Below are 20,723 nucleotides of genomic sequence, written 5' to 3'. Positions count from 1 at the left end.
GTAGTTTAGAAAAGTATCTTAGAGTTGTAGACATGCCAAACTGAACTTGAACAATGAATTGTTAGGGAAAAGGCAAACCCTACATGAGGACATAAACCAAAGTCTCTCCCACAAGATATTATCAAGTAACCCCTCCTGTTGCATTCACATTTGCAAAGCCTCAGCTGGAGTGCTGTGTTCAGTTGAAACCATGACACACCATATGCTGAGCATCTAAATAGATTCCAGGAAGAAAAAGCAGAGTGATAGGAGGCCCACGAAATACAATCCACTAGAAAAACTGAACAGAGCACAGATTTTTCTTTTGTTTTGATTGTTTTTAGTCTAAAGGAAAATAAAACTGAGGGAGACACAGTGACAATCTCTAAACATGCAGAAGTTGGCTGCAACTAGAAGAGAACTAACTGTCTTCCATGTCAGTGAGGGACACAAAGCAACACATTTCAAACTCAAGAAGGGAATTCAGGTGAGGCCTTTAGGTGGTGTATCCCCTATTCACTGCAAAAGCTTTTTAACAGTAAACTCGGTGAGAACCTGGGACAGATTTCCTAGGGAGTGAAGGCTTTTAAACATAAGGCAGACGGAAACCAGTCAGGAATAGTACAGGCAGAAGTGACCTGCCACAGTGCCCAGGACAGATCAGTGTGCTCTAGCCACAATGGCCAGTTTTGGGACATGGGTACATGCTCACATCACCACCATGTCCACATTCAGGAATTGTAGTTTCTTCCTCTTCCCAGTCTTTTTGCTCCTTGTTTATTATGGCAGGTTTTTCTGTTCACAGCTGCAGCCACCTGTTGGGCAGTAGGAGCTGGTTCCTCTCTTCCTGCAGGAAAAGCCAGTGTCCTACCTCCTGGGTCTCCAGTGGGTTAGATGAGCTTCTGAGATTGTTCTTATACAGATTTTATATGATTTTAAGAAGAGAAGCCTCAAAAGCAGAAGTGGAAAAGACAGACTCCTAAAACAGAACTATCGCCTCCCTTCTCACTCCCTTTTGCCTTTCATAAAACTAGGATTGAGAAATGTGAAGGCCATCCAGGGAGTTCACATATGTAACAAAATCTACAGGAACAGCTGGTGAACAGAGACATATTGAAAAATCCACCACTTGCATTATGGATCTGTATTAGTTAAACTTGAGAAAATGGTTTAAAAATTTAAATATTAAATATTTACATGTTAAAACCAAAGAAAACATTTTTAAAACTTGCCCATATGTATACTACAGATGTGCAAACACCTATTAACAGAGCGACCAACATTTCATTTTCAAGTAATATGAGCTTCACTATCAAATAAATGACTATAATTGCTACTGTTCTGGAAATCTGTTTGAATTTAAACACTGTCCTGTGGCACAGACAGATATATATCTGTGTATATAACTCTTACTAAAAGTAAATCCTCTTCCTCGGAAACCTAATGACTATTAAATGGACTTACATGACACTGCTAGCTCAGTACTGAAAAATACAACCAGGAAAGTCTGGTTATCTTGGGGGCCTAGTAAAGGAAGTCAATGTGTCTCTCCCTGCTGGGTCAGTGGCTCGAATGCTGGCCCACACCAACGATGACTGACAACTGCAATCATCTAATGATCTTTTGCCAGCTGTGTGAATAAAACTCATGATTGTGGTCCCAGAGCAATCTGTCCTCAATGCAGCATTATCATCACAATTAAACCCCACCTCCCCGGCCAGGCTACATGAGGCAAAGTGATGGGTGGGCAGATGAATAGAAATATTCCCACTCAGCAGAGGAGCACTCTCATTCTGAACAATGCTGGCGTGCCAAAGTTTGACATTTATCCTCTTAGTGAGAAAAGAAAAGGGGCAGCTATCACTTTTTTCTTTCAGCAGAGGACTGTGCTGAAATTTCCCATTTTTATGACTACTTGGTTTAAGCAAGAATTAAACAGCTATAAAGAGGCTAAGAGGCTTTAGAGCATTTTTTTTGTGGAAGCATTCTGTGTTTGACCTTCCACCATGGATGGTATCGGCCATTCAATCTGCACTATACAAGACACACAGACACCATAATGATCAAAAGACTGCATGTTGTCCGCCTTTATTACTATTAGACATATTGAGAAGGGGCTTTTTATTGATGCTGAAGTTCTCTGAAATGCTATTTGTGTAAGATTTTAATAACTGTCTTGATGAAGTTTTCAATCCACATCTGAAAACTCAACTCTGAGGATCAGCAAACCACTGCCATTAGAACAGCAAACCGTATCCCCAGAGCAACACCTCATCAATGTAGAGCCACAGACAAATTTCATTCTGAATGTTTCTGTTCCTGTAGAATGAAGTTAATAATATTCACTACCTTTGAGAAATAACATGGATAAGCCTGTACAAATGGGAGAAGAAAAGTTGGAGGTAGATTCCCACTGAGGAACATTAAATAGAATTCATACTTGTGAGTAAGAGTTAATTAAAATAGCAATGTGTTTATGCTTAATTACTGGAGGTGAGTTCAATCAGAGGAGTGAATATGGAAGTTGGAGGAAAAATAGAAGGGAAGAAGTTTTCAATGACTTGTTTAGAAAGAAGACAAATCCCAAGTATTTTCACTACAATATTATAATTTTAATATCTCTTTATAAGCAAAGAACCTACCTACTGAGGTTCCTGAAGACTTTAACACACGTGCTCATTTAAGGCGTCTGACTGAATGACTTTTTAAATATTTTTGATGGCAAAAGGTATTTTCCCATTTACCGTAAAAATCAAAACTATTTTTTATTTACAACCAACAATGCAATCATTTAAGACATGTGAGGCAATCCTTTAAGCTCCACTACAATTGCTTAAGCTCTTGTTTAAAACTCCTGTGTGTAAAAAGGAATTCACTACACTATGTTCAATGGTTACGGGTCTGTTTTAGTCCATGCTATTTTGCCTTGTGTTTTAAGGAATTCTGAGAAAGAAATGGAGCGTGGAATGCATCTTGGGATTAAGTAAGCCAACTAACACCTCCCTTCACTAGAAAAGTGGAAAACAAACCACTGCAAGTTCAAACAAAAGTTCTACTGAGTAAGGCATAAGAATAATATTTCATAATGAGCTTTAGTTAGACTACTAAGCAATCACTTCTCTTGTAGGCTTAAAACAAATGAGCATTTTTATAAAGTCTAGAGGTTCTACAGACATTTCCATCTTAAAAAGCTCTCCAACTCCCTGCATACTCAGCAGAAAAAATAAACAATTTACTATTAAAAGCTTGGAACTAGTGAATCACAAAGCCTATATGACAATCCAAATGAACACAGAGAGTATTATTTTAATATTTTAGTATTATTCCCCACATTGTGTGGTCTGGTAGTGTGCTAATTCTTTCTAAGAGCAGTTTTGCACTCCCCTCCATCCTAAACCACATTTCCATTGTTCTGCATTCTGCTGAACAAAAGCTCCCAACACAAACTGTGCATCAGTCCCCTGTGGTATATAAGGGGATAGAGCAAATCCAGACATTTAGACCTTAAAACAGGACTTGAACTGGATTGGTGAAGAAAGCAATGCAAAGTCTATTGCTCATCCTCTTACTTAGAATAGAGAGATCTGGTTCCTACTCCAGATACCTAAGGAATCTCTGAACTGCATTGGATGGGACTACTTAAATATAATGGATGTAGAGCCAACTGCTACTCTGCTACTCTGGCATATGGTTTTCAAAGTTCAAGAGCATTTAAGGTCATCATAGGAAATCCATCTCTTGATACTCTATCTAGATGTAAAGTCCTTGATTCTGACAATTTCCTCCTTTAAAAAGGAGTGTAATGTGGCTGCAAATATGTAACATATTTAATATACAATCTCTTGGCTTTCAAGAACTGCAAGGGCCTTTAAACTAGAGCGTTACATTTTCAGTTAGTGTTTCTTCATTGACCTCCAATTAGAAGAGGTAATGGCAGACAAATGTGGTGTTTGTAACAACCACATGCCAGGGCCATAAGACACTACATTCACACAGGCAAACCGCCAATGCTGTCACAGTTGTCACTGTAATTTTGTTGATGTCCTCCAGAGTGAGACTGGTGCCTTGGTGCCAAAACACTAGGTGAGATCAGAGCCAAAGCCCTCAACCTCCTTCCTGGGAGCTCTGAAAGAAGTGGTTCAAAGCTTATTTCCCCCCTGCAAGAGAGCAGGTGTCTGCCATAATGTGGCAAGCACTAAAACTGTGGTGTTTGTCACATTCCTTCTCCCCGCAGTATTTCACAGAATCACTGACTATGCCAAGTTGGAAGGGACCCACAAGGATCATCCCAAGAGTCACACTATGTGTCCGAAAGTATTGTCCAAACACTTCTTGAACTCATTTTCTTCCTTACTGCAATACAAAACCTCAAGGAAATAAAAAGAATAAAATAGAAACAAACAACAATAAGCAACTTGTTTTCCCCAAGCATTAATTCTATCCTCCCATCCCATGAGATCACAGCAGGATTCAAACGCCAAATACTGTGAGAAGAAAGAAAGTCCAGCTCTTCAAAAATCAACCCCATTTTGGTTGTGATGGATTCTTAGGAAAGGGATGAAAATGATGCCAAAATTACTTACTCCTCTGTAGAAATGGGGAGCATTATTTGTCTCTGCCTAGAATCAGCGTAAAGTACATGCCTTTAGCTCTCTGGTGTAAAAGTGCTTTGTCTCAGCAGATAAGATTCAAAGCTACTGAACTTTTCTCCAACTTACAATTGATCTATTCATATAGAAAGTTGCACTCAAGAGTTTTGGTCAATGGGGTTCGCATTTGGGCCGGTGCTGCACAACATCTTTGTCAGCAACATGGACAGTGGGATTGAGAGTAGTATCCTGAGCAAGTTTGCTGACACCAAGTTGTGCAGTGCAGTGGATACGCTGGGGGAAGGGATGTCATCCAGAGGGACCTTGGCAGGCTTGAGAGGTGGGACTGTGTGAACCTCATGAAGTTCCACAAGGCCAAGTGCAAACTCCTGCACTTGGATCGGGACAATCCCAAGCACAAATACAGGCTAGGTGGAAATGGATTGAGAGCAGTCCTGAGGAGAAGGACCTGGGGGTGTTGGTTGACCAGACACTCAATGTGTCCCAGCAATGTGCACTCACAGCTCAGAAAGCCAACTGTGTCCAAGGCTGCATCCAAGGAAGCATGGCCAGCAAGTCACCACTCTGGTGAGGCCCCACCTGGAGCACTGTATCCGGCTCTGGAGTGGCCAACATATGCAGGACACCAACCTGTTAGAGCAGGTCCAGAAGGGGCACACAAAGATGATCAGAGGGCTGGAGCAGCTCTCCTATGAAGACAGGCTGAGAGAGTTGAGGTTGTTCAGCCTGGAGAAGAGAAGGCTCTGGGGTAGCCTAATTGTGGCCTTCCGGTCCCTAACAGGGGCCTGTAAAGGAGCTGGAGAAGGACTTTTTACAAGGCCATATTGCAATAGAACAAGGGGAAATGAGTTTAAACTGCAAGAGAGAAGGTCTAGATGAGATATTAGAAATAAAGTCTTTACTGTGAGGATGGTGAGGCACAGGAACAGGTTGCCCAGAGAAACTGTGGATGCATGATCCCTGGAAGGGTTCATGGCCAGGATGGACGGGACTTTGAGCAACCTGATCTAGTGGAAGATGTCTCCGTGCATGGCAGTGGGGTTGGAACTAGATGATCTTTGAAATCCCTCCCAACTCAAACCATTCTTTGATTTTATGATATATATTTGGATAAGGGGGAGAAACAACATTAAGACCACTTTATAACTACACTGAAAAAAACAGAGCTAATTATAGTATCAGCTCTTGCACTGCTTTGCAGGTTGAGCTTACTACAGTTTTCAGAGGACACTGCTTTCCTCTCTTATTTTTATATTAATGAGGGAACCTAATGCTCATGGAATGATACCACCAGCAACAGCAAGATCCAGGAATAGCATGGGCAGGTGCTGTACACAAGTTTCTCTGCCAATCAACCTCAAGCCTGACTCATCTTCTCTGAGTGTTTTATTTCCCTGAAGCAGAGCTTAATCACTGTGCCAAACTGTATGGTGTAAAGTTCCACTTGGAATGACAATGACTGTAGACAAATTTTCCCTATCAATGCCTCATAACTTGAAATCAGTACTGCAGGGGCTTCGTGATGGGAGTGAAAGACTGAGCAAGAAAAGAAAAAAATTCTCATGAAAATTACTTCACCTGCAAAAGTAATTTCTGCAAAAGAAAGGAGGAAATTCATTCCGGCCTGAAGAGAAATATCCTTTTTAAGACTTGAGCTTCTTGCATCTGTGCAGCAATATCTAAACAGAAGCTGCTTTTTTAATCAAACTAAGTTGTAAAACCAAGTTGTTCTATGAATTTCACCTTCTGCAAGAGCTAATCCAAAATGCATCTCTCAATAGCTGCATCTACTTTTGGTTCATCTCAAAGTATTTTAAATACTGGAGGGTATTCAAAGAATGGCGAAAGGAGCCAAGCAATATTTTTATTGTTGCAATTTTAACACTTAAAAGCCTACACATCAGCCTAAAAGTAGGTGAGCTGTGAACCACACCAGAAGACTGTTTATCCATGATAAAGTGTCACTGTGAGGTGCTAACATGGGGAGGTATATAAGAACGTAGTTGGCAACTCTACAAAGATAAAATAAAGGCTGCAACTTTACAAAGACAAAATAAAGGCTTTTTATTTAAACCAACAGTTGAGTTATTAGCACAGCAAACATCTTAGGGCAAGTGCTGTTTTTAAGTTCCTGAAAAAGTGTTTTTTCCTTCTGTAAAGCCCACCACAGGCCATTTCCTGAAAAAGTCTGCCATTGCGATAGATGGAAGTACGCAGGGAAACAAAACCAAATTTCAAGAAGTGCTTGGCAGAGTAATTAATGCAACCTAATGTATCATTTAACAAAAGTAGCTAGGATAAATTTTTGATGCGTGGCAAGCATTTTAAACAGTTTGACTTTTTCATGGAGGTCACAGAGTCTTTCAAGGTAAGGGCATAAGCACAAGCTACAGCACAATAAATCAGACTATGTACTTGCAGGGTGTCCCATGGAGCCGATAACTTACAAACATGCTCTTACCCTGGTGCAAAAGTCAGGTATGTTGAAACAGCTCTCCCTTCAGTGCAAGCTGGCTAATTTGTTCTTAGTTTGGGCTGTCAGAGTGTAAGATCTTAACCCTAAGTACAAAAAATGCAGCAGCTCTACCACAACTTTTCCTAGTGTAGTAAATTTATCACTGGTCCACCCTTGCACTTTACAACTTCTACCAAATACTGTAGACTGGATTTGAAAGACCAAAAAACAGGCACTGTGGCAATTTTCCAATTGCCATTAATTCAGGTTTCATATACACGACACCTTACATTTCAGTTCAAATCTTGACCCAGTTACATTGAAAGACTGTTAAAGAACAACTCATTACAGTTTCATATATGCTACACAGCGAAACTGGGAAGATTGCTAGTATTAGTAGGTATTTCTTCAGGTATATAAGAATGAAGAAAGAACCTCGGCAGGAGACCTGCCTTTCATTAAGGACATGTATTAGGACAGAGTCAGCAACATTATCCTTTACCACTTAGTAATTCTCATGGAAATTAAAATTATTAAATAGATTCTGCAGCATTGTTCATTCTTCTACAGTAATCAGGTTTTGCTTACTTTCAGTATATTTCTTGCATTCTTGTTCTTGATTTTTTTTCACAAATCCCTGCAATGTTGCCCGAGTTTTGAAATGGCTATGCATTCATCTAGGTTGATAGCCATTTATACCCTGCTTTGATACCCTTCCATCCCCTTTCCCTCCTCCAAGCAGAAGCACCACCAAGGCTCTAAGCGAGACCACACAAATGGAAATGAAGACTGGAGTCCATCTGACCTGTGCAGCACTGACAGGCTCAGTTACTACAAACCTGAGCAGGCAGTCCCAGCCCTGGCCCTGACAAACAGCCTTTTTCACAGCTCAGCTGAGACTTCACCATGGATCTGAATGAAAGACACCAAAAACTAATTTCCAAGATGTTGGTGTACTGAGATCATTTGTTGGTAGAAGGCAAAACTGGATGACCAGTGAGCCAGGAGTGATCTTTATAAGCACTGATCCCACTGTAACTACACAGGTCACATTTTCCTAGAGCTAGAACTGAGCAGGAGCCAAGAAAGGAAAAAACCAGAAACAGTGATACTGACTTCCACCACACTACAGCCTAGCAGTGAATCTCTGCCAGTGCTTCAGACAGTGCATGTTTCCAAGGGCATAGCAACAGCATGCTTCCTCCTTTACTCCTCCTGAAATTATTTATATTGCTGTTCTACTTTTACTTGATTTAGTGTAATTGATTCAAGTGTAAAACGAGATTTTTTTTTTCCAGACATTTATTTTATAAAATTTGATTTACTAGAAAAATACATTATTTCTAATTTATAGCAACCTCTCCTATACCCTTTCAAATTACATGTCTATTTGTGTTTCATTATTATCCTTCTGGGTTAGATGGCAGCATTGTAATTGTACCAAGTTCTTTCCTAAAGAGAACGTTTTCTTTCTCTTACCCAGCTCACTCTGCCCTAAAGTTATCCTGCGGAAGTCCCTTAATGAATTTGAGTGAAGCAACAAAAACGTATTCTCTGTGAGAACACTTACAGCAAATTGTCCTCTACCACACTCTTATTTCTGTCTGGAGATGCAGAGACAAACAGTTGGGGCTATTTACAACCACCTCATGCATACATACTACTGTCTTGATGTTTTTAGAGAATCTGCCTTGTGCATATGTCAGAGGCAAAATTAAAAACAAGATATTAAGAGAAGTATCTAATCTCTTTTCAAAGACTCCAAGCCATGCTGTCACACTGTTGCTTATCTTCTACATAATTTCACCTTTTTCGAGGCTAAGCTTATTAAAATTCCACTTTTGGCACTAGACATTGTTATGCCTTTGCCTATAGAAAGAAAAAGCCTCAATTCCATTCTTACTCTTACACCAGAAGATGAAAAAATCCTACATATAAAATAATGAATCCATCCTCCAGTATTTATTCTATAAATTGCAAGTCTTAAATATGCTAAGAATCCCAATATAATGACTGTTTTTCTAGACCCCTAATGATTTTACTTGTGTCACCATCCCTGCAGGCTTTTAAAAGACAAGTAGATAATGGCACTTAGGGACACGTTTAGTGGGACTTGGCAATATTACGTTTATGGTCGGATTTGATCTTAAAAGGTCTTTCCAACCTAAATGATTCTATGGTTTCAACAAATTTCCATGAACTCCCTCTAGAAGTTCCATACCTGTCTTAAAAGTCGTGACCAGGGCATAGTATTTTATCAGGGTCTTACCAAAGCTGTGTTTAGTGGAAAGATCACTTACTACTTAAAATGTATATTTCGTATAATCTTTTTACTCACAATACCTGTTATGAGGTCAAAGCAGTTGTCTGTGAAGAACACTGTATTTTCCTGAACCTGTTCCATATAATCTGTAGCTTACACTGTTTTCCATTGAAGTAATTTCTCTTAATGTTATGAACCTTAAATTTAGCTAATTCTTATACACTTTCACTATGTGTAATAGGCATCTCCAAAGGAGTCTTCACGCTACTACACTGAGTTACTTCTCTGAACCTACAATAGTATTTCAGTTCAAAACCAAAGTACGGTTCTAAAGCAAGTCTCCTCACCAAGAGCCAAGTCCAATTGTCTTGAGCTCTGCCATAGGTGATTAGAGCAAGACAGCAGGGTTCAAGTTTATTACCTGAATTGTCTGGTAAACCGAAGGATCAAATCCTTTAACAGTCACTTCTCGGAAAACTCTTGGCTCCAGTTCCTCTTTGGTCAGATCACAGTGATATATAATACCTAAAATACAGAATACAGTGCAAGTTTGACAGCTTAATACATAGCTATCATTAAAAAGACGCCAGTTTAGGCACTGTGATGGAGTAATGAATGGTAAAGGTAACTCAGCAGGGTGAAAAACAGTACTTCTGGACGCATTTTTTCATTTATTACATAATTTAACACTTACATACATGCACTTCATCTAGGGAGGGTGCAAAGGCTTTCTGTACAGAAAGAGTAATTCTCACCACTCACACAAAGCCAGGGGGCTTAAGCAAAATAGGGCAAAAAAAGTGTTTTCATGAAGTTAGAAAGCACTTATTGAGAATGATAATGCTGGAAGAAAGAAATATAAAGCCAATTTTAAAACACTCCTTTAGATCCACCAGACTGAGAATAAATATATCAAGAATTTCACTCAGGTGAACATTTTTCTCCTTGTGATAAAATATTTGAAATTAGAATTCAAATGGACTCCAGGTAACAGTAAGAGCTAAACATCCACTTGAAATTGTGGCAGACTAGCACAGGTTACCTATGGAACTGAACAAAATACAGTCTTCTGTAATTTCTTTTACATCCTGATCCTGCAGGTTTGAAGACAACTTCACTTGAGTTGTATATATGATTTCCAAAGGGCTGTGCACATGACAAAACTCGTATCTATAAACAGTATAAAACTTCTAGGTTTCAGCAGAGACTGAGTCACAGGGACTGCAGCTATCTAGACACTACACAGATGTGTAATTAGCCACTAATAAATTTGCATTTAAATGATAAAACGTATTTCCTGTCATTCAACCCTAATAACATTTAAGTATGTGTCATACAACATGACTGTGGTGTTTGCACACTGGTTAATATACTAAAAAATCCTAATATTCATGCCTGTACTACGGATACATGTGATACATAAACTAACTTGAGTGTTAATTATCCTGTCTTTTTCTCCTTTACAACAAGGTGGTCCTTGCAAAATTTAAAACATATATTAGGGAAAAGAACACTAAAAGGTATGGCAGTAAGCACTTTACTGGGATCCTCAACGTAATAAAGTTAACCAAGGTGGACATGACTTGACTGAAATACTGCTGTATTTTGTGTATTACAGATACATTCAGGAAACAGAAGTAATTATTACAGAAGTTATAACTATAAAAGTTCATACTGACTAAAACACGAAATAATGAGGAAACTTATCTGATACCAGGGAATTGTCTCTTTAAGTCACTTTTGTAGACTAGAAAATCAGGAAGATAGAGATTGATAAAAAAATGCAGATGTAAACTAACATTTCTAGCAACCAATAAAACCTTTTGCCATAACAGGGCATTAACAGGGGACTAAAAGGACTCTCCTAATCTGCTGGAATTTTTTTTTCATTTATCACAAAATGACTAGCAAGCGTAATCAGGTGCAAAGAAGCATTAAGGCAGCATTATCCTTAAAGATTAGGATCCAGAAAATGATGCAAAACTGCAGTGTAAGGCACTCCAGGCAGTAACAGGCAGAGCAGCTGTTTGACACACAGGCAGCTGCCTAGGCTGGGTAATGTATTGGCAAACGCTGCACACAGAGCAGGCAGAATTGCCACGTCTTAGCAAACCACATGAGGAAGGGTAAGCACAGTCACAGACTGCATTTCCAGAGCAAATCAACCTAATGTTATAGTAACATGCAATTCAACCCCTGCTACTGCATCTCTTGTTCTATTTTTAGTGCCACAGAAGTTAATATCAAAAAGCATTGTAATATTTCTAACTGTTTTGCTGGGTGCTAAATAAATGCAAAACGACAGAGTGGTCACCTAAGCATCTGACTAGAGTGGACAGCGGGGATAACCATATTTTTCAGGGAATAACAAAAATTATTTCATGGTGTCAACATATATGGGTTTAGAACTGCTTTATTCATTATTTCATATATATGTTTACTATTACTTTTGTTGTAGGTATTAAACACAAGTATGTTAATTTATTTCTCATTAGAAAAAAACCCAGTAATCCAATTTAATACAAGTGCAAATTATATTGATTTCCAATAGTAAAGTAGGAATATCTGGTTAACCAAGGATCAGCCCCATACCGTTTGTATGATTATTCCACTGATGAGGTGAATGAAGGTTTCACACAAACTAAGGAGGATCCATAAATCTACCTAAAAATTACCTCTCTGCTTTCCTCATTCTTTCCTTATCCCCATACAGTCTACTTACATTTCTTACCTTCCCTTTTTCTTCCAGATTCCAGGTCACTCTGCCCCAGTTAGCAGAGCTATGACATAGTGAATTTTTTGTAGATGCTAAGCAAATGAATGAAAAGGAGAAAAACAATCTGCCTAAGCAGCCAGCAGGCAGTGAGAGAAGCCATTACTGGCCAGCTGGAAAGCCACAGGCTAAAACAGATCTGTGCACTTCCCCTACACAGCTGCAGAGACTCTGCTGGCTCAGCTGAGATGAATAGTGCAGGCCTGTAAAACTGGCAACTTCTGGCCCATGATGTGGGCAAGTGAACTACGAACCATCAAGGTGGATGAAGTTAAGAGATAAATGCAAGAGTGTCCTCAAGCTACTCTCGAGCTGCAATACCTACAACAATCTGAATGTTGTTTAAAAGAGGAACTGAAAACAATACATCATAGTTCTGTTTATGTAAAGAGTAACATAATAGGAAATTCATCACACTTCTTATCTGCCAAGTTTGAAACCTAATTTTGATAATTTGACATATTCCTTTCTAGCAAAACCAGCAAACTTATCAAAACTATTATACAGCCATTTTGCAACATAATGTTGCTGTGTTCTAACTGAAACAGAGCAAAAACATAGGTCAGATGCTATAAGAACATTTTTTATCCCCTTACAATACACATCCTTGGAAGAAGATAAAGATCCTGAAGCCTATCTGCTCCTCCATATTTGAATCCTGTCTTGTATTAGGTATTGATTGTTTGGGCCATAAAGAAAGAAGAAGAAAAGAAGAGTGAACAGTAAATACATTTTCTTGTCATATACTAGATTGACAACTGTGTAGAAACTCCCTTCCAATGCAAAATGCTAGAATATTTACTGTTTTGCCACACCTGTATTATGTAATGCTTTGGACAGCTCCAGCTTTGCAGGACTGTACAAAGAAGATTCCTACAGCAATCCAACACTGTAAGGACAGATAGTAAGGATGCTCATATAAGGCTATGCATAAATGGATCATAAAACTGTCAGAGAACAATTTCTGTGACTTCTATTAATGTTCCTTAAACTTGTGAAAAAAATCACATCAAACACATTAACAATTATCTTTTACTGAGTTTTTCACCTTCTATCCTGCTGTATGAAGCAAGAACTGTGAAAATGCTACAATTTTATCTCCAGTACAAGTTAGTCTTGAGTCTTAATGCAGGTGTCTCAAATACTAGTAGGCGCATTATTTAGCCTTGATGGATCAAGGACTGATACATTTTGATGTGTACAACCACTGCTAACGTGGGTGGAAGCAGTTTTATCTGCATCTTAGACATACCAAATAACTACTAAACTACAGAAAATGAGGAAGACACTGTTCTCGGGAAAACAAACAATAACTTCAGACAAAAAATCTTACCTGGAGATAAAAAGGAAGTAAACTGGTAGAATATTTCAGTGTCCTTCTTTTGGCCACTATATCCCACAATACTGCCAACCTCTAGGGGAAAAGTCTTGAGATGTGCACCAGTGGCTAGGTCATGAAGCTGCAGGACATTCTTCACGTCATGCAGGTAGCACAAAACCAGGAGATTGGACCTCACACAAGCAACCCATTCTGCACAGAATGGAAAACAAAAACAAAGCCACAGAAAATACAATTAAAAAACGTAAGAAAGAAAGCAATCAGATAAACTCTGATCCTAAAATTCTTTAGCATACCTAAATGCATGCAGCAAAATCTCTGACACGCACTGCCTTTAACTCTTAAATCTTTGTAAATGAACCCAAAATAAAGTCTCGCATTCTCTGGAAATGCATTAACCATGCTGCTTAAAGTTAATTTATGCAGACACAGGAATAAAGAATTGCTTAATCAATATGCTTATGCATTTGGGATATTTATAGATCAAAACTGCTCTTAAATATCACATATTTCAATGCATAACCCAAGCAAAACATTTATCTTTGCCTGCAATACTTACGGAAAGTCATGAAAATCAAAGCACTCATTATGATTTATACAAACTAAACTCATAAGGAAAGAAGACGTGATCCCATATTGCACACTGAGGTGTAGAACCTAGACGTTACTATTAGTCTTGGTTCTATTGTTTAAGTAATCAGGAGACTATTCTTCTAAGCAAGCCCTACTGGGTCTAAGAAAAGGGCTCTTCTGGGGTGAGACTCTCATCATGCCATTAAAAACCCCCCACGTACTTTTTCAAGATGCTAATGTTGTTAAACAGCATTCTTGAGACTGGAAGGTAATAGGAGCAGGATGCAGCCCAGTGAACTCAATCCAGCAAAAGGACCCAGGAACAAATCACCCTCCAGAGGTTCATTGCCTTTATGCCTCTCCTGGCAGTCCTAGTCCTAGTCCCACCTTGTCTGTGCAGCTATGCAGGAATGAGAGCTTCTGCTCCACAGAACTTTTCCCATCCTGAGTTTGTTCCTTGGAATAATTACTAGAAATATATGAATCTTTTTTTCATGGCATGCTAATTTTTCAACTGGACTTTAGAATATTAAAACCAATTAAAATAAAATACCTGGGCTGGCAATTTCTAAAAATCTCAGTGGTTCTACCAACTATCTCATTTCAATCTCCATCTCTATAGCCTGTAAAGTGTAGAAACTCTTTGGAGCTCCAGTTCACCCACGATATATAATGTAACACACTGTCTCCTGTGCCATTGGCTTTAGATCTCTAGTGACAAGTCTATTTATTTACTCCTACAGACAGGAGAAAGGTTGAAACGCCTTAATCTTGCTCAGTATTTGTGTCATTTAAGAAATTAATTTGCAACAAAAGTATTTTAACTTCTCTTTAATTCACAAATTGGATACAAGCAAGACAAAATACAAGCAAGGTGAAAAATTAAAGAAAGTATCCTGAAGGAGGTAATGTGGAACATTTTTATTTGTCTGTAAGACTAGGTGAGGAGGTAATTCTTATCCTCTTCCAAATACATATGCACAACTTCTTCTCTGACAAGTCAAACTGGATATCTAAATCATGGGCAAGGTACCAGTGTTGGACAATGGCTTTTTTTTATCTGCTGGAAGCAAAGAATGAGGAGATGCAACCAAATGAGCAAGAAAACTGAGGAAGGACTGACAGGGGGGCACACGGTAATGCCAAAGCAGCACTGTCAGATGGAGAGTTTAATGTGACAACACCGGAGGAAAAAATATTAGAACATAAGCATGTAAAAATTGACAGAATTTCAGTTTTATGATACTTTATGTTATTCACATCTTAACAGCTCTTTCCAGTTTCCTCAAAGTCCTATAAAACCAAATAATTTGAATTCACAGAGCTGTAAAGAAGACAGTCTTACAAATGCATCTTTGCATATTCAGGTTCCAGAATAAAAGTTCTGAGTTGTATCATGTGCCCCTTCCATTAAGGTAAGAAGTTTTTTCTGAGTTGAAGGTCAAAACCCATTATTCTGAAAGCATACCATATGCTTTCATACTATATGCTTTCAGGTCTGTCATGACCCCCTAGAGCTCAAAGACCTTAAAATAATTTTAGCTTGTTTCTGAAGGACCAGTGAAATGTAATACTTGTCTTTCCAGACACATGAAGTCACGTTTCATAAACACCTAAATAAAGCTTTACTACTCCCCTCTTCCCAAACACCATCACATTTTCATATGGTTCATATTTTTTTATCCTCAAACTTTCTAACTCCCTCATGAGCTTCTAGTCTAAATTTGGGAATTTTCTAACCAAAGCCCCAGAGGATGCTAACTGAAATTTCGGCCATGATCTGAAATAATAAGATAGAGCATAACATAACGTTGTTTATAAATTAGTAATTGATGTGTAATTTTAGCTCTAGGGTGGCTAAAATTTCTTAAGTGAGTCTGGAGAACATAATAAACTTTTTAAGTTAATAGTTCTATTCAATTATGTATTTTGAAAGACAAAATCATTCTTGACTGTATAAACAAGGAGAGCATGTAGTAATTTAAAATATTTTTTACACTGTCACTGCACAGATTTGCCAACATTTTAAAGTGGTTTATTAACACAAAATATGAATTAAAAAGTTAGCATCCCAGCAGTAACACACCTTTTTTGCATGCAGAATTAATGGCTCTGCAATGAGTATAAGATCCCATGAACTCCACTGGTATTCTCAGCAACATCTATAATTAAAATGTCCAGTTTTACTCCAAAATTTCTTGAAAAAAGTTTCACAAAATGGATTATAGACACTCTCAGATCAACTTCAAATGTATATATATAGCTTTACCTCAACAAAAAAAATTAAGGAATTTTTATTTTAAAATTGTATTGTGGTGATGCTTTATTTCCTCGCTAATAATTTGATTAAGCAGTTCAGTTTAATGGATTTTTTCATTAAGAGCTGAAGTACATTATTACTTTGACTTATTATTATTCATATATTTATGAAGAGATATTACTCTTTTTATTAAAAAGGTTCAATTGCCCAGGAGTAAGGCTGCTGTCTTATGTGGGGATTCCTGCTACTAAGGAACTTGCCTAGGAAGCAGCAATATTAACTCTCCATCACCTCTTCAGTTTACAAATTAGATGCTCTCAGCAAGGTGAAAATAACAGATGAGAAGACAATGCAAAACGTTTTTAAAACATTCCATGAGATTTAGGAACACAGCTTCTGTGTACAGTACCTGTATTATAACTGGTTTTGATGCATTGCTAACTGCCTCCAAAACTTACAGTAATGGAAGCTACAAAGAAATATAAAAATCAAAATAGAGGAAAACACTGAAGCAGACTTGAAAGACCAGAAGAAAAAGAAGACACTAAGAACCAATGCTTATATACACAGCAAGCTAAAACAATGCTGAATTATTAACAAGAGCTAGTTTTTGACTGCAGGCTTTAAGCTGAGCCTCTGCTATTCCCATGCTCAGCACTGACAACCACAGATACTGTCGGGTGTGTTGCATTAGCAGTCAACCTTTTGGTTTTGCTTGTGCAGTACAGGATGCATCCTGCATGCCTCTATTTCATAGAAACTTTTAAGACTGTATGCTTTCAAATCTCCTGTCTAAGCCTGACATCACTGCTGTAGGCACCCTTTATAGACAATGGGGAGAAATAAACCATTGAACCATTTATTTTGGATACTCTGTTCTGGGATACTGTGAATTACTTGCTGAGCAGTGTCACTCACACAAGTGGTGTTTTTTAAAAAGCTAACTATCCAAAACCTCTCCAGTGTTGACACTGAACCGTGCCGTAAATCAAGTCCCTCCAGTAAAAGTCCTTGCAAGGTGTTTCAAAGATAAACTGAGACTTTTCCTTGAGTTTCAATGCCTCCAAATAGTTGCTTATTAAGTCTTATCAGAGGAACAGAGCCATTAGCGTGACCCAGGTACAGCATAGAGCACAGAAAAGCAGGAGTGAAGCCTCTCTGTCAAGATTTACACAGCCTTTTAAAGATATTTTAACCAATAGTTACTAAAAAAGTACATTATTTTCACTTTCCTACCAATTATTCAGTAACATGACTAGGAACTGAGGAATTTTCTATCCAATCATTCCAAACTACTTTTACTGTAGAACATGGAGTAGTAGAAGGAGAAGAAGGTTTAGAGAACAACAACAATCCTCCATTTTGGTATTTTTTACTCTTACCTATTTACTACAAAGAGAAGCCCAAAACCTCTAAATTTTTCACCCTGTGACAATCTTACATAGTAGTCTATCACCTAATTCACACCACTGTATTTTCTAGTTCTTGTCTGACCGTTGGTAATTTTTTCCAAGGTTGGAGGCTAAAACAGTGTTGTTCCGGGGGGTAAGAATCCTTAAAAACAGGCAGAGAAATATTCTCGGCACTCTGGGTTCCTACAAGTGTATAGGTCAGTTTATTTTCAGTTAAAACAGAGCAGTTACTCTCCTGGTTACACCTAAATTTGTCGACCTACCTACTACCAACATCCATCAGGCACAGGATTTATATTCCTATACAATAAACACAAAGAGGTTGCCTTCTCCAACCTGAGCATCTTGCTTCAGGCATCAGAGAGAGACAAACACACTTGGAGGCAGTCCTAAGTAATGAAAGCAGGTGTGAAGAATTATCCTTGGTACTGGCCAGTTCTCTCTGAATATTACAGTGACCACTTGGATGACTACAATAGGTTACACACAATTCTTCAATAGCTAAATTTGGGCTAGAGGACATACACTTCTTAACAAAGCCTAGAAAACTGAGCTCAACCATGTCTAGAACTTTTAGTTCAATCTTTCAGAAATTCATATACTGCTACTTTCCAAAAACTTTTTTTTTTATCTTGACAGCTGTCATTAGTCACAAAGCCATTAACTTGGCACCTGCAATGTTGCTATGAACAAATTTTTGAAATAGTTTCAGGAGAAAAAAGGGTTGAATCCTCACACTGAATATCTGTGCCACTAACCTTAATGACTTAAAACAGTTTTGACCTTTCCCTTCTGCAACAGTAGCTACAGCATGTTAAGTGTCCGAATGTACAAACATGCTTTGACAGATGCAGGCTGAAATGCTGATGGAGAACACACCACACTAGAAGAGCCAGACAGCACAGAGCTTCAGCAAGAATTGCTGAGTTACTTGCTGTACACTGTGCTTATGCATCCACTCAAAGCATGTCTTGTTGAGTGAGAATAATTAATGTATTTCAATGGACTGTCAAAGCTGTAGCTGCAAGACAGACCTGGAAGGTCATGGTGGTTTTTTTGGGCATCACAGACAGAGACCATAAACTTCACCGTCTCTGCACATTAACAGGTACCAATGCTGATCTCAACTAAAATGACCGGTAACCACCACTCAAGTCTACTTTTGAGTAGACTTGCAAGTAAAGCATGAGCAATTTACAGAATAAAACGTGAATAATTTACATGTAAGTAAATGTTGTCAAGCCCTCACAACATAAAGCATGTGTCTTCTCACTGAGACCCCATCCTCAGTGGCAGCCTGCCATGTTAAAGTTAATGGGAAAGCTTCAACCAATTTCAACAAATCAAGGATTTGGCACTCCTTTCAGACTTTAAGCATTTATGAATTAGTTAGCAGGTTAAGGTATAAAGAAAAATACTATTTTTCACTTGGGAGTGGCACATTGTAGCTGAGGGAACAGAAGCATTTTACATGCACTGAGTTTAGGTGTGCAGGTGTGTACAAGGTACAGGGAACACTGCTAGCTTTGCCTGTGCTTGTTAAATGGCCAACTGAGATTCAAGGAACTGTTCAAGATCCCTCTCCACATCTACAACACATTCAGGAATACGTCTTATTTCTCAACCCTCCTTGCTCAGGAGATCTGCTTTTCGTTGTCACAAGGAAAGGGCTGGATACTAACTGCTGCTCTCCACTCACCCCACTCTACCAGTATTGAGCACTTTGGGTGCACTGGGGGTTCTCACAGTTCTTAAAAGGAATAATTTAAGCTTCTAAACCCAGCAGGTTTATCCTGTGCCTTAGAACTAGGGTTGCAGTGTCTGTTATGGTCAGTCTGCATTTATGGTTTCATAGCTGCTCTTCAATTCAGCATGCTTCTTGCAGCTATGTGGTCACTTAAAGCACAAGTTCAATGTCAGATGTGAATCTCTCCTGTGGTTTTATTTCAGACTCCCTGAAAATTAAAACCAACACTTTATAAACAAACTCCAAAGGGAAGGAAATGAGTCTCATCACACTACAATATGCTCTGAGGCACCCTCTTCAATTTCATTTTAAAATAGCTGTCATTTATTGCTTCCCCTCAGCTCACAGAGTAGAGATCTAAATTTACCTCATCTCTGTGTGAAATCCCTGCTGACAGTTGTAAAATGAAGTGTGTGTACAACCTCACTGCAGGAATATGCTTGATTTTTCCCTTTATTTCCCAATTATCTCATTTATAAACAGTTATTGAAAAAGAAAGGGTCAAAGCCAAAAGAAAAGTCTATCTTAAAGAATATGTTGAGGGAACCAAATGACATTCACACCATCACGAAGGCATGTGTGTTTATTTCTTGGTTAGACTGTATTAGCTGTAGCGTCTTTCTAAGAATACAATGATACTTTGTGGAACATCTCTTTATGCCAGTGATGGACACTGGCAGATATTCTTAATTCAATCCTGAATTTATTACTTGTAAATAAACCTATTTCTGTAACTACAGCTTTTATGAAATTGAATCTAAGTTAAGACACAGAAATGAACAGGCTATGGCTTCCAGGCAGGTCACTCAGAGCAGGATCCACATAGCCCAATAAAACACGTTTGTGACATAGGGTATCACTAACTATAATGCTTATAAAGAAATACTAATACAGCTAAACTACATCACTCCCACACATAAGTAAAATTGGACAAGCAGCAATACCCATTTACTCTCTGAATCATTAATGTCTTAGCTTTTGCAGAAGGAGCTTCATTACATTGTCATCTCTTTATCACACAAATCAAATTCACTTGACTGCAACATTTTCAAGAATGAATTATTAACAGTCATTTCTATAATTACATCTTCCTTAACAAAGCTTGGAATGACTAAAAAAGCCTGACATGGAGACTGGCTTGCTTGCTGGCTACATCAAGTGATGGAGTAAGGCTTTTTATTTATTCAGGACTGCAACTTCCTGAACATGATAAAACTCCCTTATCTTGGTGCTAAGGACACAACACTAATCTGCAAGTGTCTGTCACAAAGAAGCAACTGAACAATTTAAATTTACTTTACTGTAAGATCTA

At 38.4% G+C, this 20,723-nt stretch overlaps 1 protein-coding gene across 1 annotated transcript in view; it reads right to left on the bottom strand.

Moving 5' to 3' along the window:
- LOC104694168 (prolyl endopeptidase) overlaps positions 1 to 20,723 on the bottom strand; it is a 92,244-nt gene that overhangs the window by 26,181 nt on the left and 45,340 nt on the right. Inside the window, exons 9-10 of the mRNA XM_039569022.1 lie at positions 13,414 to 13,611; positions 9,729 to 9,832 (exon numbers count right to left, since the gene is read on the bottom strand). Of these exons, the coding sequence (XP_039424956.1) occupies positions 9,729 to 9,832; positions 13,414 to 13,611 (302 nt within the window). The remainder of the gene's footprint in view (positions 1 to 9,728; positions 9,833 to 13,413; positions 13,612 to 20,723) is intronic.

This window comes from Corvus cornix, chromosome 3, assembly GCF_000738735.6.
Source record: "Corvus cornix cornix isolate S_Up_H32 chromosome 3, ASM73873v5, whole genome shotgun sequence".
Classification (NCBI taxonomy): Eukaryota; Metazoa; Chordata; class Aves; order Passeriformes; family Corvidae; genus Corvus; species Corvus cornix.
The sequence above is the reverse complement of the archived record's forward strand: the minus strand, read 5'-3'. Positions and strand labels throughout refer to the sequence as shown.